We start from the raw sequence: 23678 nt of genomic DNA, 5'->3' as shown, positions 1-23678 counted from the left end.
AACATGTTCATATCGGTGTAACAGATAACATTATATCTATCAGTTGCTCAAAAAGGGTTGAATCTGGAGGAATGATCAGACACCACAGATATGAGATTCACACAACTTTTTTTCTTTTATTCCCTAAATGATTAAATACTAGTTTATATAATGGATAGTCATTCCCCTCCCCACTCTGATGAACTGAATCACGGGGCACAACACTCCCCTCACAATGTAATGATTTTTCACTGTCTTAGACAGATTTTAAAACAGAACTTTCATATCAAGACTTATAATAACTGAGAATAAAAGGTATATTCATTTTTGTAATTTTTTAAATTTAAAATTGTAATCAATACTACTTTTCTGTGCAAAAAGAAATTCTAAATTTTGTAAAACGCTTATGAATTTACCTTTTTTGGGCCAAATGTATTAATTCCATGTTGCTATTTATATCTGAGAATTTCTGATTATTTTTTACCATGTGTTCTCCCATTGCTGAAATGTCTTCTATATTTAACAGCATTAACATGTTCCTTATATCTTATTAGAGATGGGGAAGTAGCGGAGTGAGGGAAGTTTGATTTTGTCATTCCATATTTTTGTTTTAGAATTTACTGTACACTACACCAACACAGATAGGTCTTATGGCAACGATGGAATAGGAAAAAACCTAAGAGCAGGAAGGAAGTGGCTGCGGCCTTAATGGAAAAGCATGGAAAACCACCTTCAGGGCTGCCGACAGTGGAGTTAAAACCCACTATCTCCCGAATGGGGGACATGAGAGAAACCTCCTAGTAGGGTGTATTTGCATGTGATATTGTTATACATCCGGATGTCTCCTGGGCAACGGACAAGGACTTTTCCTAGACGGCTGATTCTCTCACTCCAGAAGTACCAAGATCAATTTCAATTATTAATAAACCCCACAAATGGTCCTTTTCAGGACCAAAGCTGACAGTTGTATCAGTTAACATAGAAGACATAACATCAAAGAAGGAAACCCTATTACAACAACTCTGCCAAATACACAAGTGTGACGTTCTCTGTGTTCAAGAAACTCACAGAAGTAGCGACAAACGACGACCAAGAGTATTAGGAATGCGTTTGGTAGCCGAGAGACCACATGAAAACTATGGTAGTGCTACATTCACAAGGCCAGAGCTGAACGTAATATCTACTTCATTTACAGACAACAATGATATAGAAATCTTAACAGTGGAGCTATCGAACTGCATCATAACATCTGTCTATAAACCACTGAATGTTCCATTCCACTTTACTGATTCAGCTGTAGAGCAAGAGAAGAAGGTTTGTGTCATCGTGGGCAATTTCAATAGCCATAGCTGCCTATGGGGATATAGAGAAGACAATGAAGATGGTGAAGCTGTGATTAGGTGGTCAGAATCTAGTCAACTGTCCTTAATACATGACAGTAAACTTCCCGCTTCTTTCAACAGTCGTTGGTGGAGACGTGGATACAACCCAGATCTCATTTTTGTCAGCAATGCTATAGCACAGCAGTGTGTGAAGTCTGCCTGCAAACCTATACCCAACACACAACACAGACCCTATTATGTGCCAAGTTTTTTCAGCAATTCATCCATAATCTGTGCCATTCAGATTGAAGAAAGATTTAAGACAGCTGATTGGTTGAAGTACACAAAGCGCTTAGATGAAATGGTAGCACATCGAACCTGTTCCAGAGGTATATGATGTGTTCATCGATGCCGTGCAAGTATGCTCTCGCACGTCAATCCCAAGAGGCTGTAGGTCTCAGTACATACAGAGTCTAGACGCCAGTACAGTAGATAAATTAAATGAGTACGAACTGCTCTATGAAGAAAATCTTTTCAGTGAGGACACTATTCAGGTTGGTCAACAACTAATCCAGTCCATGGGTGAAATAAAGAGAGAACATTGGGTTAAGTTGATGGAAGAACTAGATATGGCAAGAAACAACAGAGAAGCTTGGAAGCTACTTAGACGTCTGAACAATGACCCCACGAAAAGTCCTCTACTTATCAACATTACTTCTAACCAGATAGCTCATCACTCCTAATAAATGGCAAAACAGATAAGCGAAAAAGACCACCAAAACAAGAGATATCCAGTCTGTCCAATCCCTTCACTATTGAACGAGCTGGAAAACACCATAAAAATGAGCAAAACTGGCAAGGCAGCCGGTCTAGATGACATGCGTATGGAGCAGATACAACACTTTGGGAATGCTACCAAACAATGAATCCTACAGCTTTTTAATAATTGTTTGGAACGATGTCAAATTCCTAAAATCTGGAGGAAGACTAAGCTGGTTGTAATTCTGAAATCTGGTAAGCAACCTACAGATCCAAAGAATTTCAGACCAATATCACTCCTGTGGCATCTATATAAAATTTTTGAAAGAATGCTTCTGAACCGTATAACACCAGTGGTCGAACCTCTTCTAATCCCAAAGCAGGCTGAATTTAGACCAGGAAGGAACTGCTGTACACAGATTCTTAATCTGACACAGCACATAGAAGACAGATTTCAGCATGGTGATATTACTGGAGTGGCTTTTGTTGATCTCTCTTCAGCATATAATACTGTACAACACCAGATAGTTCTCAGGAAGTTTTACCATCTTACTATTGATTTCAGGCTCACAACGATTATTGCCACGCTGTTGCAGAACCGACGTTTCTTTGTTGAATTCCAAGGACAGCGGAGTAGATGGAGAGTACAGAAGAACGGTCTCCCACGAGGCAGTGTCCTAGTGTCCTAGCACCAATATTAAAATATATATACCAACGATCAACCTCTTCCACCTCACACAAGGAGCTTCCTGTATGCAGATGACCTGGCCCTGGCAACTCAGAGTAAAAACTTCGAGCAAGTGGAACAAAACCTTACTGCTGCTTTGAAGATGCTCTCAGATTATTATACGGAAAATCACCTCAAGCCAAACCCATCAAAAACTAATGTGTGCGCCTTTCATTTAAAGAACACAGAAGCCCTGCGGAAGCTGCGTGTGAATTGGAAAGGAATGGAGCTGGAACATAGCAATACTCCAGTTTACCTTGGTGTTACCCTGGATTGTTCGCTGACCTTCACCACACTCTGCACCAAACTCAAGGCAAAAGTTTCATCACAAAACTGCCTATTGCATAAGGTTCTGGATGGGGTGCCTATCCCCAGACAGTAAGGACAACTGCCCTAGCACTCTGCTACTCTGCTGCTGAATATGCTAGTCCCGTGTGGTACAAATCAGCTCACGGAAAGAAAGTCGACATTGCCTTGAATGAAACCTGCAGGCTAATCACAGGCTGTTTAAAACCAACACCCACACAGAAGTTGTATTCACTTGCAGGTATAGCTCCACCTGATATCAGACATGAGGTGTCTGCTAATATCGAGAGACAAAAGGTTTGCAGCATCTCAGCCCATCCCCTTCATGAACATCAGCAACCACCAGCTCGACTGAAGTCCAGGAAGAGTTTTCTACAGTCTTCTGTTCCACATGATTCTGACCCAAAAAAGGTCAGGGTTAAGCTATGGAAACAAAGGTACCCAGATCATCCAGAATGTGTTGAAAATGAAGAAAAGTAGCCACCTGGTCACGAAGACGGATGGTGTATATGGAAGTCGTTAAACAGACTGCGGACCGGCGTTGCAAGGTCTAAGGACAATCTTATGAAATGGGGCATTGTGCATGATGGAGACTCATTGTGCGAATGTGGAGAGGAACAGACTGCACTGTCGTCTATGTCCAGATTCACGTACAGGGTTGGAATTAGCACTGGCTGGAAACAATGCCATCAAAGTAGCCAAATACAGGTCACAACTTGTGTAAATAATGTATATATAATGTAGATATTTTCATATAATACTTCCTTTCTCCTTTTTGATTTTTACATATGTTCTTCCATTTGTTATACTTAAGATGCAAATTTGTCAAGTGCTTCATTCATAACTATATACGATAATTTGTTCATGTACATTTTTCATATTCAGTACATATATTCAGTATCTCTTTCTTGTATATATTGATACCTCTGACACGAATAAATAATAAATATCTCCCGAATGCAAGCTCACAGCTGCACACCCTTAATCGGAGCAGCTGAACTCACACGTGTTTCTAGCAGATTGATTTCTTTATTAGAAGGGGTACTGTTTGATCTATTAATTACCTACAGGAAAAATTAGTGAGTTTTTCGTGGTTTAATATGTCTACTTTTTAGGTTAATCATTTTCTTGTCAGTGGTCTTTTGTTTTTTGACTGATTCATTTTTAATGTAATCATGTAAAAGAAAAAATTAGTGTAGGATGTTCATTGAGTGTTGCTGATGTGTAAAATTTACTTTTCCTTCATCAGAATCATTAACTTGCATTTACTCCCTAATACAGAACAGATCCATTGCTCACAACACTCCACTACTTACCCTTAGCCCCCTCTACTGAAATGGCGTACGGCTTTTAGGGCCGGGAGTGTCCGAGGAAATGTTCGGCTCGCCATGTGCAAGTCTTTTGATCTGACGCCCGTATCCGAGCTGAGCGTCGTGATGAGGATCAAATAATGATAACACATATGCACCCAGCCCTCTTGTCAGTGAATTAACTAATGATGATTAAAATTCCGGACGCTGGCGGGAATCGAACCCGGGATCCTTGTGATCAAAGGCCAGCACGCTAACCAGTTAGCCATGCAGCTGGACACCCTCTCTACTTAGCTACCAACACTGGGGAAGGCCACTACTGAAGGTAACGGACAACTGAATATTTTTTTTTTGCTAGCTGCTTTACGTTGCGCCGACACAGATGGCAACGATGGGATAGGAAAGGCCTAGGAGTTGGAAGGAAGCGGCCGTGGCCTTAATTAAGGTACAGCCCCAGCATTTGTCCAGTGATAAAATAGGAAACCACGGAAAACCACCTTTAGGGCTGTCGACAGTTGGGTTCAAACCCACTATCTCCCAGATGCAAGCTCACAGTTGCGCACCCCTAACCGCACGGCCAAATCGCCCGGTAGGAACATTGATTAGCAGCTTAGATAAGTACAGAAACATTTCTATAAGTTAATAAGGTGACCCCTACAATCATTATTTGTTAATACAGTGAAACCTGTCCACGTCGGACACTGGATAACATGGAATCCTGTCTATTACGGAATATTTTCTTGATCTCGATGAAAATCATATGTATTACATGTTATGTTTTCTGAATAAAACGGAAACTGCTCAACACAGAAACGGAAATTGTTTATGAGGTTTCAAAACATAATTCACATTTTTAACAGGCTATGCTGAAGTAAATTTGATGTTAAAAGAGAGTGTAGTTTCAAGCAACTTGCAACAGTAGGCCGTGGAGGTAAACACAACCTTCCTTTGTTCGAGGGCGACAATTGCGACGACTTCCTCTGTTTTATTGTATTGTTTACAGGGGAGCAGTCTGGCTTTCCAGTCCCGATAAGTGTTTGAGTGAAGATGTCTTGTAAAAATGTGGTGCTGTCATCACGCGACAAAGTCAAAGTGATAGAAATGAAGGAAATATAATAATAATAATAATAATAATAATAATCATGCTATTTGCTTTATGTCCCACTAACTACTCTTTTACGGTTTTCAGAGACGCTGAGGTGCCGGAATTTAGTCCCTCATGAGTTCTTTTATGTGCCAGTAAATCTACCGACAAGAGGCTGACGTATTTGAGCACCTTCAAATACCACCGGACTGAGCCAGGATCGAACCTGCCAAGTTGGGGTTACAAGGCCAGCGCCTCATCCGTCAGAATGAAGGAAAAAGAACAAAGAAGTGTTCGGGATATGTTACAGTTTCATTGCGGTAAAACACAGGTGTATGGCATTTGGAAAAACAAAGATCGCACAATGAGCGAGTAGCTGGTGGCATGAAAAGGAAGCAGAAACTAACAGGGTATGAACAAATTTTTTTTGCTATTGGCTTTACGTCGCACCGACACAGACAGGTCTTATGGTGACGATGGGACAGGAAAGGGCTAGGACTGGGAAGGAAGCGTCCGTGGCCTTAATTAAGGTACAGCCCCAGCATTTGCCTGGTGTGAAAATGGGAAACCACGGAAAACCATCTTCAGGACTGCCGACAGTGGGGTTCGAACCCACTATCTCCCGAATACTGGATACTGGCCGCACTTAAACGACTGCAGCTATCGAGCTCGGTATATGAACAAATTAATGAGCTGCTGTGGGAGTGGTTTTAATGCTCGTTCAAAGAAAATGCCTATTTCTGGACCTTTTCATCAAAGCCAACCGAATGAACTTGCCAAAAATTTGAATAAGCCAGATTTCAAAGCTTCAAATGATTGGCTTGAAAGCTTTAGAATCACTGTTGTTGCGCAGGGAAAAATGTGTAGGCGGCAAAATGTCTAAAGAACGGTCGACTGATTTTCTTTGCAGGAATATGGCGGGATAACTTGAAAAACCTTTGGTGAGAGGAAAATCAGCTAAGTCACGGTGCTTCATACATCTAGATCCGCGTAATCTTCCAGTCATATGAAGAGCAAACAAAAAGGCATGGCTGACTGATGCACTGATGGAGTAATGGCTCACTAGCTCAATGCAAAAATGAAGAGAGAAATCGTAACGTGTTGCCATTCCGTGACAATGCTACATGCCATCCACACATTAAATTGTCCAACGTAACACTAGCATGGTTTCCACCGAACACTACAAGTACCACTCAACCCATGGACCAAGGTGTTATCTACACCCTTAAAAGTCACTACAGGAGACTAGTTCTACAGGCAACTAGTGCCAGTGACTTGGTTGTGCTGGTTGCTGTGAGCTGGATCCACATGGCAGCAAGAAAATGTCACAAAATGATTCAGAAAGGCTATATTTCTTCCCAGCACACATTCTTGGACGAAGTAGAAGACAATGTGCAATCCATATCATCCATGAGTTCATCTGGAAACTTTGAAATGGATGCTGCTCAATACATCAACGACAATTGTGATGTGTCACCATATCAAACCGCTGATTTTGCAACAGAAATCATTGGTGAGAGACTTGAGGGAAAAACGAGGCAAAATGATGAATGTAACAAGGAAGAAGAGCCAGAAGATGACGACGACTCTCCAGAAATCTCAAACTTTAGTGAAGCTCTCGCGCACGTAAGGGGCCTAAAAAAATTTGCAACCAAACAGAAGTTGCCTGAACTATACGAATATTTATGCCGGGTTAAAGAATCCGTCAAGAAAAGTTCAGTCCAGCGCAACACCAAGCAGGTGACTTCTGGAGCTCCAGCAGCAAGAAATCAATTTGTGTGTATTGACAAATAAGCCTTACAGTGCTCATTTTTAACTTAATGTGGTATTAAACTTTTAGTGTTTTAAGTGTTTACAAAATTTGTGCCGTGAATTGGAATTACATAAAGATTCACTGACGGATAAGACACTGGAGGCTCTTTGTAACGTAACTACAGTTGCCTAATGTGAAAGTTTTCACACCAAGTTTTTCTTTTTTGTTTGCTATTTGTTTTACGTCACAGCGACACAGATAGGTCTTATGCAACAATGGGACCGGATAGGCCTAGAAAAGAGAAGCAAGCAGCTGTGGCCTTAATTAAGGTACAGCCCCAGCATTTACCTGGTGTGAAGATGGGAAACCATGGAAAACCATCTTCAGGGCTGCCGACAGTGGGGCTCGAACCCACTATCTCCCAGATGCGAGCTCACAGCTGCGCGCCCCTAACCGCTAATTCACACAAAGTATAGCATGCCTTTCACTTATAAGACTTTTCAGATAACAGTGTATAACAAACAATGTCAATAAATATTGAATTTTCATGACCGCATTGTAATCGAAACAGACTTTCAACGTATTAGGTCGTGTTACGTACATGTAGTACATTTAAACCTAGGAATTTCATTTTTGTCCGTATTGAACTGAGAAAGGATGATAGGAAAACTTAAAACGGTCCACCTTTTCAATACAAAATGTTATAGTTTATTTATAACATGTATTTGTACTTGGAACTAGTTTCAACGCTGATTTGCGTCATCATCAGCCAAAATGTGGGAATAGGCAAGCAATTAGGCGTTTATATTACACAAGGCATTACATTAAACAATACACATCTTACAAGGAGATAAAAACAGGGACGAGTATAGAAACAAATGAATCGTTGAGAAAACAAAAGTTATACATATTAAAAATAACCTTAACCACACATCTTGCAGTGCGAAAGTGTTCTTCTTGAATGATTCCTGAATACAAAACACACGCGCACACATTTCTGAAGAGCCAGCAGGCAGGAAAAAGTAAAGTGAAACCTTAAGAGTTCTTCTGAGAAGAGTTCATCATTTTTCCTATGTTCCGACTAACTAATGAAGTCTCCCTTGAGTTCCTGATAAACATACACAACAGGAAATTCTCCTTCACTCTCAACAATAGCTATAAAGACCAACGGTAAATTTCATTTTAAACACTGTGCAGAGACGTGAAAGCATGATCTTGAATATAATATAACTCCTTCATTTAACCCGATTTTTTACACAAGGTGTTACATTAAACAATACACATCTTACGAGGAGATAAAAACAGGGACAAATGTAGAAACAAATGCATCGTTGAGAAAGTAAAAATTATACATATTAAAAATAAGCTTAACCACACAACTTGCAGTGCGAAAATATTTGCCCTGAGTGATTCCTGAATACAAGACGCACGCGCACACATTTCTAAAGAGCCAGGAGGCAGGAAAAAATAAGCTGAAACCTTAAGAGTTCTTCTGAGAAGAGTTCATCATTCTTTCTATGTTGTGTACGTTTATCAGGAACTGAAGGGAGACTTCATTAGTTGTGTACGTTTATCAGGAACTGAAGGGAGACTTCATTAGTTAGTCAGATCATAGAAAGAATGATGAACTCTTCTCAGAAGAACTCTTAAGGTTTCACCTTACTTTTTCCCCGCCTGCTGGCTCTTTAGAAGTGTGTGCGCGTGCGTTTTGTATTCAGGAATCATTCAAGGCAAATATTTTCGCACTGCAAGTTGTGTGGTTAAGCTTATTTTTAATATGTATAACTTTGCTTTCTCAACGATGCATGTGTTTCTACATTCGTCCCTGTTTTTATCTCCTCGTAAGATGTGTATTATTTAATGTAACACCTTGTGTAAAAAACTGGGTTATATGAAGGAGTTATATCATGTTCAAAATCATGCTTTCACGTCTCTGCACAATATTTAAAATGAAATTTTACCGTTGGTCTTTATAGCTATTGTTGAGAGTGAAGGAGAATTTCCTGTTTTGTATGTTTATCAGGAACTCAAGGGAGACTTCATTAGTTAGTCAGAACATAGAAAAATGAGAACTCTTAAGGTTTCACTTTACTTTGTCCTGCCTGCTGGCTCTTCAGAAATGTGTGCACGTGTGTTTTATATTCAGGAATCATTCAAGAAGAACACTTTCGCACTGCAAGATGTGTGGTTAAGGTTATTTTTAATTTGTATAACTTTTGTTTTCTCAACGATTCATTTGTTTCTATACTCGTCCCTGTTTTTATCTCCTTGTAAGATGTGTATTGTTTAATGTAACGACTTGTGTAATATAAATGCCTAAATGCTTGCCTATTCCCACATTTTGGCTGATGACGCAAATCAGCGTTGAAACTAGTTCCAAGTACAAATACATGTTATAAATAAACTATAACATTTTTGTATTGAAAAGGTGGACCGTTTTAAGTTTTCCTATCATCCCTTCATGTAGTACATGTTGAAGAGATGTTAAGTACAGAACAAAAATGGCCAGCCGGACACCAGTGGGATCCGAACTCACAACCTCCCAATTCGTTCGGATCCCACTGGTGTCCGGCTGGCCATTTTTGTTCTGTACTTAACATCTCTTCAACATGTACTACATGTACGTAACACGACCTAATACGTTGAAAGTCTGTTTCAAAAACAATGTAACATTAAATACTGTATTTGATTTACCTGAATAATACGGAAACCTGTCCAAATCAGAAAAAATGTTGGAACTCTACCACTTCCATGTTGAACAGGTTTCACTGTATCACCAACTCTCAATCAATGTGCACATGATTTAAAGTGAGGATGTCAGTCTTTGTTTTCGATAGACTGGGGGACTATGGGACTCATGGTAGGTTATGTTGGTAATTGGGCTGCAGTGAGAGTTGATGGTAGAATATGTTCTTGGTTCAGGGAACTTACAGGGGTTAGACAAGGCTGTAATCTTTCATCTTTGTTGTTCGTAGTTTACATGAATCATCTGCTGAAAGGTATGAAGTGGCAGGGAGGGATTCAGTTAGGTGGAAATGTAGTAAGCAGCCTGGCCTATGCTGATGACTTGGTCTTAATGGCAGGTTGTGCTGAAAACCTGCAGTCTAATATCGTGGAACTTGAAAACAGGTGCAATGAGTATGGTATGAAGACTAAAGTGATGTCAGTAGGTAAGAACTGAATATCAGGTTGGCAATACAGATCATTTCTAATTATTTAGGATGTGTTTTCTTCCAGGATGGTAATATAGTAAGTGTGATTGAAGTAAGGTGCAGTAAAGGCAATGCAGTGAGCGCGCACTTGCGATCAATAGCGTTCTGTAAGAAGGAAGTCAGCTCCTGGATGAAACTATCTTTATACTGGTCCGTTTTCTGTTCAACTTTGCTTGATGGGAGTGAAAGCTAGGTGAACTCAGGATATGTTTTTCATCAGTTAGAAATAACAGACATGAAAGTAGCGACAATGATCGCTGGGGCAAATAGGTGGGTGTTAATCTGTATTGACAATACAAAATATTTTAATGACAAATATAATCTATATTTTCATTAAAAGCTCATGTAACCATAAAGAAAGGACAGCCATGAAGCTGTAGGGGGTCAAACAATATCTGAATTTCTTCTGACTGGGCCACATTTACAACAGTTTTCATATTATCAGCCAGTTACAGTATCACATTTAAGAAATGCCTGCTTGTTATTCACAGCACACTTTTAATTGTCTTCACGTAAGACATCAGGATTCCTCAAGAATTTGAAAGGACATCGGTTTATCACAGTGTTCATCGTGGTAAATGGCTGACAATGACCTTATTACTAACGGCCAAAACTTGTCCTAGGAGCTTTTAATGAAAATACAGGTTATATTTGTCATTAAAATATTCTGTATTGAATAGGTAGACCCGTTATATGAGGTGGAAACAATGGCGAGAGGTTACTCGAATGAGGAGATAAAGGCTGGTGGGGTCATGTGAGGCGAATGGAGGAAGAATGATGGACTCTGTCATGGAGGTTAAGAGTTACTTACTGGAAAGGCAGACAGAGCACACGTAGCCTATGTCAATAAGCTGACGATGGCAGAAGCAGGCTGCTCTGTAGTCCACTTCCACTGGAGGAGGAAGAACAAGTTTACTGCGGATCGTTGGCTCTGGTAGAAACACCCACTGAAACCATCATACCAAGGTCAAAAATAAAATTAACATTTTCACCAAATGTCTTTTTTTAAAGAGACTCCACAACAACTATGAGTTTAAAGCTCTTGCCTTTGCAGATAATAAGGACAAAGTACAACAGTATATCGTAAGATCAGCAAGTCCAAAACAGCAGTGTCACTAGTATCACTATGGAGCATCCTGTGAGAAAACTTCCATTAAGATCAAAAGGAGCTCCCACGTACAGTCTAGAAACCTGTTTTGGTCATCTCAAAAGAACAGCTACAGTGTGGTTTGAGAAGGAGAGGTCAGTCAAGGAAGAGAGAGACTGATCAGATTAGAAAGGATCTTGCTGGCCGAGGTCTGGAAACTGGAGGTGGTTCAACATGATGGTGGTGATGAACTTTTTAAAAAAGTCATATTATTCAAACATTTCAGGTGGTAAACTACTCAACCAAAGTCCTTGTTGGTGTACAAGACACATCTCATCATTTTCAAAATGAGCCCTAAAATTAGGCTACGTCTTATACAACGAAGGTAGGTCTACAACGCCACACGAGTTATTGTACTCCTTCTAAGATGCTGGGTTGCTTCCATTTTTCTACAAGCTAGATGCAGCAATACAAAGTAAACATGGAAGAGAGAGGTACTCTTACACCATTTAATACTTCACTCAAACTTTTACTAAGTGTCAGGGATAATACAGTAGACCGACTATAAGATCTTAATGAGAATCATTGGTCCTGCACTATAATTTCTTCTTCTTCTTGCGTTACGGCCTCTGTAGGACCACGGACAGCTCCTTCATGGGTTGCATTTTCTTCTTCTCCTCCCAGAACCTCTTCATCCTTTCTCTTCTTCTCTCCCGCTCTTCTTCCGAGATATTCAGTATCGTCTTCTCTTGTCTACTCCACTGGTGACTCTCAATCCTTTTCCTGTATCCATCCCTATCATTGATCTCTGGCATATTAGTCGGTATGTACTTGCTTCTCCAATTTTCCTTTTCTTCCACCTTGATCCCCAATTCCAACCAATCTTTCCGGAGTTCAACTACCCACTTGGTTCCTGTCTTTCCTCGTGTCCTCGCTGTTGTTTCCCATACCCTTTTTGTCATTCTATCCATATTCATCGTGATTACATGTCCCGCAAACCTTGCTCTTTTCAGTCTGATTTCTTCTGAGATTGTCCTCATGTTCCGGTATAGTTCTTCTCTGGGTCTCCTCATCCATCTCTCACCTCCTCTCTTAGGGCCTAGTATTTTCCTCAATATTTTTCTCTCCTCTTTCTCTAGTTGTTCTGCACCATTTCTTCCTAGTGCTATTGTCTCAGCAGCATATAATACAGCATTTCTCACCGTTGCCTTGTAATGTCTAATCTTTGCGTCTGTAGATATATTCTTTTTATTATATATATCTCTGGTCATACAGAAGGCTGGTCGCATCTTCTTTATCCTCTCTGTTATTCCCTCATTCTCCTATTCCTTCCTGTTATAAATTCTCCTAGGTACTTGAATTTGTCCACCTTTTGCACGGTGCCTTCCGGTGTTGTCCAATCCTCAGTGGTATTCAATGTCTTTGTCTTGTTGTAGGCGATCCTCAGTCCTACCCTTCCGGCTATATTGCTTAAGTTGTTGAGTTGTGTCTTTGCATCTTCTTCTGTCTCACTTACTATAGATATGTCGTCCGCAAAGGCTAGACAATCTACTTGGGCCCTATTGTCCTTTTTGTCCCCAACATGCGTCTTTGGTATTCCCATTGTCTCATTCATTGTTCTCCACTGCCTGATGACTTCATCCAGAGCTATGTTGAACAACATTGGTGATAATCCATCTCCTTGTTTGACACCAGTGTTGATATCAAATTCTTCAGAGAGTACTCCTCTGAATCTCACCCTTGCCTTTGTGTCTGATAGAATTTCCATTATGAGTTCATGTGTAGTGCCATCTAATCCTCTGTTCTTCAGGATTCTTCCAAGGGTTTGTCTGTCGATGGAGTCATATGCCTTAGTGAAATCTACAAAGGTTACCACCATTTTTTTGTTCTTTGAGGCCCTACGTTCTAACAGTTGTTTCAGTATAAATATCTGTTCTATGCATCCTCTTCCCTTCCTAAATCCTGCTTGGTAGTCTCCAATTGTACTTTCTAACTGTTCTTCCAGTCTATTGAGCAGGACTTTCGACAACACCTTATAGCCAATCTCTAGTAGCGAAATTCCTCTATAGTTGTTTGCATCCCTCTTGTCTCCCTTCTTATGTATTGGTATTATGATCGCATTCTTCCATCCTTCTGGTAACTTCTTTGTTCTCCAAATCTGGCCGATGATGTTGGTCATGTTGTCTACTGCCTTGTCACCTCCCCACTTATTCATCTCAGCTGATATTCCATCTTCTCCGGTTGCTTTGTTATCATTTTTAATTAATTAAGTATGGCAGAACATCTTTTTTGATATCCACTAATGGAAAAAATTATATGGCTTTATTATTATTATTAATTTTATTTATTGTCCAGAAATTGAAGGAACAATTTAGGGATGGTGAATGGAGAAAGGGCATAGCCCCACATACACGAACGTGCCTCCATCCCCCCTTAAAATTATAACATTAAAATATACAATTATATTCTACATAGTGTGCTCATATATACAGTTACCGTATATTCACAAGACCTGTTCAATATTCAAGTAATTCGACACACGCACTAGAATCCCCACTAGGCTCACTCATACCCACATAGAGTCTCACTCACTCGGGATCCCATAAACTTTCATCCGTCCTCCCACCCACACAGAACATTCACACAGTAGAAACATTATGTTATGTGCAGAAGGTTTCATTTTATATACATTCTTTTTACCTCTTTACAAAATTTTCTGCAGGTAGTTCTTTTTTATCTGTGGTGAGAGTTCATTCCACAGCCAAGGAGAACAAATAAAGAAGTCACTTTGATATGATACTGTTCTTACAAATGGAGGGAAAAGGGAAACACCTCGATCTTTTTATGAAAGAGGATGAAGATGAAAATTCTTTAAACTTTTTGGATATAAAAGTTACACAATTTAATAACTCCTTCGGATACCAAATTCACAGAAAACCTACACACTCGTCAACTACAATAAATAATTCTTCGCTACATCCTGGAACACAAAAACAGACATCTTTTTACAGCCTAATATATCGAGCTGATGATGCCTGTTAAGAAGGGCGAAACATGTTCACGATTTTTCAATTATTTATAATCATTTAACCACAATAGTGGTAATTGTAAGTATTGGCTAGGTTGACATTAAACAAATATTTTTTTAAAATTATATGTAATCACTGTCGTCAATACGGACCAAATATGAGATTAATGACTTGCAACTCTTTGAGCAGAACGATAGTTTAGTTGTAAGCAGTTGTAAGGGTTGATGTGAATTGTGGCCGTTGGTGAGCAGAAATCAGTGAAGCAATAGAAGTCCTTATTATGTAATATTATGTAAATTTTTGTCTTGTCATCATTTTAGGTAAACAAAACCATTTAAAAAACTGAAGAATTTGTGCAAAGCAAATTATTGTATGAAGCTTTCTTATTTAAAAATTATTACATATTTAGGCCTCTGAAGAAATGGACTATGAAGAAGATTTATGTTCTGTTACATTTCCTGATTTAAATTGTATTATTTTGTTAACTATGGAAAGGGATGTGGAAATTTTATATGACTTGTGAGGCAGGGTGTGCCACGTGTAAGTGGCCCTTCCTGTCGTTTTGTAATATCTGCGAAGATGCAAATTCTGCAGAAAGCATAATTCTAGAATATCATTGTCATTGGTCAAAAGTACAAGTGTTTTTATTGGCCAGTATATTAGGATTTTTAATAGGTGAATGTGGCAAACTGGAGTGTTGCTATTGGTCATTTGTAATCACTCTATTTCCTGTCTGTGGCTCCTCGCGTGTGCGAGTCACTCTGTCCGCTTCTTTGAATCTGGATCACTACAGCGGGCGGGCGTGTTTAGCGCCCATCCCGCAATGGGTCGTCAGCCGCCAAAGGTAAGCGCATTTTTGCCTTATGCTATTTAAATGTTTCGGGAAATTCCCACTTAATGTAAATTCAGTAATTGTGCAGAAGTTCATCTCGTGTGCTGGAGTTTCCCCTAGTTTTCCACATTTTCCAAAATAGAGCATTTATATGACTTAGCATTTAGGCTAGTCCGCAATGTTGTTTTATGAGGCAGACATTCTTTTCTAACTCTAGTTGTAATTGTAGTAACTGTAACACTTTCTTGAATTGTGTAATTAATTTTGTTTCGTTCGAGGTTGCCTCCTTTCATTCTGTAAATTCTAGATCTGTATTGTACCCGTTCAAATTGTGTTTTATTGAACTTTGGGAAGGTGGTGAAATTTTGTAATGAAATATTGGTTTACGAGCGAGCGAGCATCAGCTGATTACCGTGCCGTTCCGCTGCAGACGAGTGAGAACTGGGTCAGCAGGCCGGTGAAGGTCGCCATGTCACGAGGTTACGTCACCTAGCACGCCGATAGCCAAGAGGTGAGTGACATTCCAGAGAAATCCACTCGCAAGTTTGAAGGACGAATCACGTTGCAGGATAGACGACAGCCAATGAAAATCAATGAAGGTGTTGGATGGTCGGAGGATCTTTCTAGAAAGAAGTCGAAGCCGAGTCTCTGGAAGAAAGTCGAACAGTACGGTCTCTGGAAAAAAATCGAACAGTACAGTCTTTAGAGAGAAGACGAACGTTCGTATAGTTACAGGAAGGACAGCGAACAGTATTCTCCAGAAGAGTTAGCAAACAGCGGTATTAACTATTTCTTGTATGGCACGACGACTGTTAGTAATGAGTGCTAATTCAACCTTTCGTAAACTAAATTCAGTATAGTGCGATATTATTACAGCCGCACATTTTCCCGGGTGGAACTTTCTAAACCACGGACAGTCAGTGCGCTCATTACGCCGAGTGTTGCGGCAGAAACTTGTAGAATGTTCCAGTAAGAACTACAAGGGAGGATGACCATCTAGAGAGAACATTCAAGAATAAACCTGGCCTATGAACACCGTTTTACCAGTAATATAATGTTCCGTCAGCTCAAGGATATACTGTAGACTGGTAAATGTGCTCGAAATTCGAAGCTTTTGGTAGGACTGAACCTAAGTGTACATCATTGCGCCAGTAAAGTGCCGTAAGACAATCTAGTGATATACAACAAGTGTGGATCCTATTTTTAATACATAATTTCAGTTTCAGCTATCTCCGCGAAGACCAGCCTTCATCATGGAGCGAACCAGAAGGAAATCCTGGAGTTTTCTGAAACATTGCTGGAGTGATGCAACGCTATTGTACTTCGCCAGGGTCATGATGTGTTAAGCCAACGTGTGCACGCCAGCGCGATGAATTTGTTCGTCTACAAGCCACCATAGTCCAGAAGAGGAACCCACATCTATAGCTACGTCCAGACACCGGAGATTTACATCGGAACAATAAGTACTTTTGTCACATTTCTTCTCTTTCAGTAGATGGCTAGTTAGATTGTATTCTTATTTAATGAAATGTAGTTTCTTTGGAAATGTTTGTATTTAAGTGGTGGTGATGGTAGAGTAGTCATGGATTCATTGATTTATTATTCAATTTTTTTCCTCTTCTTTTGCATTCTCTTGGAATACTGATATTGATTCAGTGATGAATAACCCCAGTTGCCAGCGAATTTCACAAGGTCACAAACAATTAAGGTCTTCAAAAGGAATTACGGGGAAATGAAGCCTAATAATAATCATAGTAATAATAATAATAAAATGTGACTTCATAATAATCATGACGACGAGGATGAAATTAAATAAGATTAAAACTACAATTAAATCGAAGTTTTAATGAACGACTGGTTTGTGAAATAAGATTGATCTTAGAAGGGATGGTGATTGCTGTGAACAGTAGGCAGCTCACTGAGAAGACACTTCCAGGAGCAATGATCGGGGAAATAATAATAATGAAGAGTCGGAAATTTTGAATGGTTGTTGAGGATTAAAAATGAGCGATTATTGTGATGATGGATTTTATGATGATAATTGACGATATGGGACCGCTAGGGTGCATGTCAGTCATGATGATTATACTGATTTATGGTGATAAAATAGTGTTTAGGGAATAATAATAGTTTTTTTTCTTCGCTCAACAACTGGTATTGTGTAATGTATGACTCGAATATTATTTCTTTTCCCTGAGGGTTATGAGCGCGTTCTTCGAAGTTCTTTAACCGATGGTGATGATTATTTCTTCGAGATTATTCTTTTACTCATCCAATTTTGTCGTCAAACACTAGTCATGGTGAATCCTTACTATGATCGGTTAATACTGTGAGGGTCTTCAACCAAATTCTAAAGGGGGACATAATAATAATAATAAATAAATAATAATAAAATATAATATTTTCTACAGTGTGATAAAATCTGCTGATAGTCAGTTGGGGGAGATTATGTTATTGCGCGATAGTTTATCCCTGTATTTTTATGAATGTTTATTCTTTTAGTGATTTTGTGTGATTTATTATCCAATGATGTTATTGTTGATTGCGCGTGGTGCTACGTGATGCTCTATCTATCCACAGTGTGTTAGTCAGTGAGAAATCGTTTCAAATGATGTATAAAAAGAATACAGTCGAGCGAAATCTGCGAGAGAGGGGAAATATGCCAAAGAATTTTCCAAAAATGTGCCAATGTAATTTATAAAAGAATTTTCCAAAAATGTGCCAATGTAATTTATAAAAGAATTTCCCAAAAATGTGCCAAAATAATTTATAAATGAATTTCCAAATGTGTTACAGAATTTTGTAATGAACTTCCAAAAGGTGCAAAAATGAAATTCGTAAAGATAAATTCCAAGTGAATTTGTAAAGAAATTTGTTGAAGTATTTTTGACGATAATGTTTTGAGATTTCCAAATGTTTTGCAAGTAGATTTTCAGAGTATGGGAAAAATAGTTTAATTATAAAATGGTACAGAATCTTTTAAAGCATGATAAAGGAAACTTCTAGAAAGAAAATAATAATTAATATTTTCTGATGAAAGACACTATAATTTGGAAAGAATTAATTAATGGGAAGCTACCCAAACTCTTATGATGAGGAATAATAATTTATAAAGATTAATGAAATAAGGGAATATGGTAATTTCATGCTGTTTTTGTTCATAACGACATTATCACTAATTTTGTGATTGGTCAAATGTTACAGAGTATGACTTCGGGTGGAGTTTCATTGAAGATGTAACTGAATCTAATGGAACCTCTAAGCATGCCGAGAACTTACATTCATTTTTGTTAACGAGAAACAATTGATTTGAATTATGTTTATGAAAATATTATATATATTTTTTTCTGCATTGTCCAGACTGTGTTCTTTTTTTAATATTTTAATAAATAGTGTTGTTATTTTGTTCTGATTTTTATTCCTCGTTATGTCACCTATCCAGTCACTTATGGCCCTGCAAAAATAAATTTTCTGAAGGTCGGTCCCGAAATAGTAAAGTTGGCCCTGCGAACGGTCAACCCTTTTGGGACTCTCGCTCCGCCGACTGAGTGACCCCGGAAAAGGGGACAGTATGTCAAAGTTTGTTCATGACCGAAGAGCTTAATTGTTTCCCTTATACTTCTTTGTTTTGTATCTCAAGTATCAGTTAATCCGCAGTTCATTTATTTATTCATTTATTATTATACGTTCATTTTCTCAATTATTATTTGTCTGTTGGGTGTATTATTGTAAGTCTTTTCTCCCCATAACGTCATACGTTCCCATCGACCTCGTAGGGCCCTTGTGCCTTCCACTCTCCTGTCTTAGTTGTCATTTTTAGGCCTGTAAGTGTTCCCTATATTTGATTTAATTTTGCGTATTGAAGGATACTCGTCACGTTTCCACGTTCTGATGTGAATTCGCCGCCTCTGTGTCATTTTTCTATCTCTTTATTCATATTATTAAGTACTATATTATTTACTACTGGTATTATTATTATTATTATTATTATTATTATTATTATTATTATGTGTAAACGTAATTGTCCCAATTGCGGTTATATGAATGTTACCTGCGAGGGATTTTCTCAGAAAAGCAATATTCATTTGTTTACAAAGAGCTGTTATGGGGGGCAGTGACCTGGCTGTATCGTTCTGCTCGGCGTTGAACTCCCTCTAGTTTCATCATGTTCTCCACTGTAGTGGGGTGCCAGGAAGGAAGCCTGTACAGCAGTATTGGTCGTACTAATGCCAAATAGGCTGTCTTAACTGCTTTCTTTCTGGCTCCCAGTAGAGATCTGTGGATGAATTCCAAGACTCTGTGTGCTTGTTCTATGTTAAACTGCTGCAACTGTGAATGCAAAGGCACAGTGTTGTAAGTGATCTTGCTCTAGTTAAGCGGTTATATTTACATTTCTGGACGTTCTATTTATTTTGCACCACAGTGTTCCGTATTGACGTGAGTTCACTATAGTTCCTTCCGACATTTTCCACTTCCTATAACCCTTCCACCTGATCCACCTTAAACTACTACATCTCCTCATTTCTCATTTATTTCCCTATTTTTCCTTTATATTAATCATTATTTTCCTACTTCAACTTTTTCTTTCTTTCCTTTTTACCTTGCTTTTTTTTTTCCCTTTCCTAATTGAATTATATTTTCTAACATCTCTAATGATTTAGACTGCTCTAACTTTCACATTTATATATTACTCTATTCTAAGATCGACCTTCAAGATATAACACGCCATGTCATTACTAGAGACGGGAATTTGCCTATTTACCTCTTTTATTCCTGTGTTCAGAAACGTAGGCTTTTGAGGTATAAATCCGTTTTAGGGTCTTTATATTTTGTTGGTTTCAATGTGCCTATAAATGCCTATTTCAGGGGTTTGTGCCTATTTGGAGTATAATTGCCTATTTGATCCCTTTTGACTGTATTTTAAAACAGCCGATTTTCTTCCAGTGCATTATATTGTAGCTAGTGTGCTCGACAGAATTGTCTTCTCTTTTCTGAATATCTGTTTACCCCACAAACAAAAATCGGAATTCTCAGAAGTCACCAGAAATAGTTCTACGGAAATTTCTGTAAGGAGAAACAATGAACAATTTGACCTCACAGCGTTCAACCCCTCCAACCTCCTAAGACATATGTGAGAACCAGTGAACGGCGAACTATGTTGCACAACCCATATGCCCTGTACCTCCCTTTCGATGCGAACTGTTGTATGTGTAAGCCTTATGTTCAGAACGTGTTGTGATTTAATGTGAAGTGGGAGGAGGAGGAGGAGGAGGAGGATAATAGTAATAGTAATAATAAGAAGTATGTTTGCGTCAATGCCCAAAGAAAAATCGTCGAAGTCCTACTGGCTGAAGCAGTGGATCCCAATTTAACTACGGATCTGTCAAGCTTGCTGTAAAGAGGTACTTCGTTTGTTCCTTTTATCTTCTTTGTGATTGAGAACTATGATCACATTTCATTGTAGCATATATAGGCCTATTATTTATTTATTTACACAGTTTGCGCCCACATTGGAGCACTGAAATCAATCCATATACACTACAGTCTTCACAATATTAGTAAACTTCATTTTTTCTGACCTAGCTGCCCTCTCTTCATCTGTAATGGTGTACTGTTTTTGTTTGACTGTTCTTAATTTTAGTCTTGTATCTCTACTTCTCAGAATCCTCTTTTCTTTTCTCTCTGCAATTTGTTTCATTGTTATATTCAGCTCTTCTAAATCATTCCGGACCTCAACAAACCAGTTGTTCATGGTTTTACTTTTCCAAAAGAAATTGAATAATTGTTTCAGTAGTCTGGTCTCTAGTAGTCTTACTATGTGGCTGAAAAAGGCAATTCTCCTTTCTTGCATTGTATCCGCAATTGTTTCATATTTCCGATCAGCAGGGGATCAAGGAAGGAGCCTCCCCGAAGATTGTGGATACTGCAGTCAGGCGAATCCTGGGCAATGGTTTAATACTGGCTAATTCTTCCACAAAGGTGCTGCTACACAGCAACAAGTATGCAAGAGAACTTACGAACGAAAAGTCCTTTTCAGGACCAACCATGCACAGAACACTCATCAGTCCCTATTGGTAACAGCTTACGAATATGTCACTTGAACACTGAATCGATTTCCTCTGCTAAGTGTCAAAACCTTTCACGTCTCATGCTGCAGAACGAAGTAGATGTTATAGCAATACAGGAGACTCACACCAAGAATGATGCAGATCTTTACAGAAGAGGAAGAATTTATGGATGCATTCTGGTTGGGTCCATAAATGATGAACAGTATGGCATTGCAACATATGTCAGGTCCCATCTTACTGACTACAAAGTAACTTACCAGGATAGAACGGCAGATATTTTGGTTTTGGGTGTAAAGTTGCCGGCACCACGGTTGCAAATATTTGCAAACCACCGAAAGTTAGTTGGCCAAATCCACCTGTAAGATTCTTCAGTCATCCAGTTGTGTATGTTGGTGATTTCAACAGTCAGTCATGTCTGGGGATACCAGAAAGAAGACCAAAATGGAGCTATTCTAAATGAATGGATGGACATGCACAATCTTCAGCTTGTGTATAATGCTAAAGATCTTGGAACGTTCCGATCTGGCAGATGTTAAAGGATCTGATTTGTGCATCAGATCTAGATCTGCAAATAATGAAATGTCACAACGAAAAGTCATCAAGTCTTTCCCACACAGCCAGCATAGGCCAGTCATAATTCATTTTGGTACTGAAATTCCATTAGTCACCTCCGTACCTCAACCTTGATGGAATTTTCAACTTGCAAACTGGGAACTACTTCAGAAAGGTCGAGATAATATCGTTCAATGGATTCCTCCAGTACCATCCAATTATGAACGATTTGTGCGTGCGATTAAAGCAAATGCCAGGAAATGTATCCCAAGTGGTTTTCGGAAGGAGTACATCCCGGATGGTCCCAAGAATGTGATGAGTTATATGCCAAATATCAAGAATCTCATGACGACATGAAAGCTGATGACCTCTTGAAAGTTCTGAATAAGAACAGAAGAGAAAAATGGCATAAAACAACGGCAGGACTCAACTGCACAAATTTTAGTCGGAAAGCCAGGAACCTCATTAGGAAACTTGGTACAGATCCCAGGTTGTCAAGTACAGTCACACATGTGAATGCTAATGCTGTTGCATCCAGACTGATGAATATTTCAAAAACTAAAATAGACAAAGAACAGACACGAACTGCGAAGAATGAACTGTACATAAAGAGGTCTCATCTAAAACCACACCCAGTCTGCTCACGTGACTTCTGCATTGAGGAACTTGATAAAGCCTTGAATATGCTAAAGGTAAACAAAGCCGCTGGCTTTGAAGGCATATATCCAGAGTTTCTTAAAGCCATCAGACCGAAAACAAAGATGTGGCTTACTGGATTTTTCAATGAAATTCTGAAAACTGGAAAATTACCAAAGCTTTTCAAACAGGCTACGATAATTGCCATCCTGAAACCACGAAAAGACGGAACTGATGCTTCTCATTATCGACCAATATCACTACTCAGCATGACCTATAAGCTACTAGAAAGGCTTATTCTAAATCGCATTCAAGAGGCCTTTGATCAAATCATCCCGATCGAACAAGGTGGCTTTAGGAAACATCGGAGTTGCTACGACCAGGTCTTAACATTGACAACTGTAGTAGAAACTGGATTTCAATGAGGTCTCAAATCAGCTGCAGTTTTCGTGGATCTTACAGCAGCTTATGACACTGTATGGAGGGAGGGCTTGATGTCCAAATTTATTGAAATCATCCCATGTCAAAAGTTGGCACTTTTAACAAACAACATGCTTCCTGACAGGTGCTTTAAGGTGTTCCTGAAAGGGCAGGATAGCAGGTGGAGGATTCTAAACAATGGTCTACTTCAGGGATCCGTTCTGGCCCCCATTTTGTTTAACCTGTATATCCATGACATGCCTCACACAAATTCCATGAAAATCCAGTATGCAGACGACCTAGCTTTAATTATCCAGAGTGAAGATTTCGTGAACTGTGAGAATGTTGTAACTAGTGATCTGGCAAAACTGAGTGATTACTTCCACAAATGGAGACTTCAACCCAACCCAAACAAGACTGAGGTTACTGGATTCCATCTGAATAATAAAGAAGCCCAAAGGAAGCTACATGTGACTTTTGATGCAATCGAAGTACCCCATAACTGCAATCCAATATAACTTGGAATCACTCTGGATCGGTCCTTGGCATTCAAACAACAGTGCATCAAGTTATCGAGGAAACTTGGCTCAAGAGTGAATCAA

General features: G+C 39.1%; 1 protein-coding gene across 7 annotated transcripts in view; it reads right to left on the bottom strand.

Annotated features, from left to right (window-relative positions):
- The window catches only part of Tfb4 (transcription factor B4), a 245087-nt gene that overhangs the window by 67213 nt on the left and 154196 nt on the right, over nucleotides 1–23678 (bottom strand). For 6 of the 7 annotated variants that reach the window (XM_068228558.1, XM_067151038.2, XM_067151035.2 and 3 more), the window contains one exon: nucleotides 11264–11399. The exons of the other annotated variant lie outside the window; for it this stretch is intronic. In XM_068228558.1, coding sequence (XP_068084659.1) covers nucleotides 11264–11399 — 136 coding nt within the window. The remainder of the gene's footprint in view (nucleotides 1–11263; nucleotides 11400–23678) is intronic. 7 annotated transcript variants of the gene reach the window in all.

Source organism: Anabrus simplex, chromosome 7 (assembly GCF_040414725.1).
Source record: "Anabrus simplex isolate iqAnaSimp1 chromosome 7, ASM4041472v1, whole genome shotgun sequence".
In the NCBI taxonomy this organism is placed as follows: domain Eukaryota; kingdom Metazoa; phylum Arthropoda; class Insecta; order Orthoptera; family Tettigoniidae; genus Anabrus; species Anabrus simplex.
The sequence above is the reverse complement of the archived record's forward strand: the minus strand, read 5'-3'. Positions and strand labels throughout refer to the sequence as shown.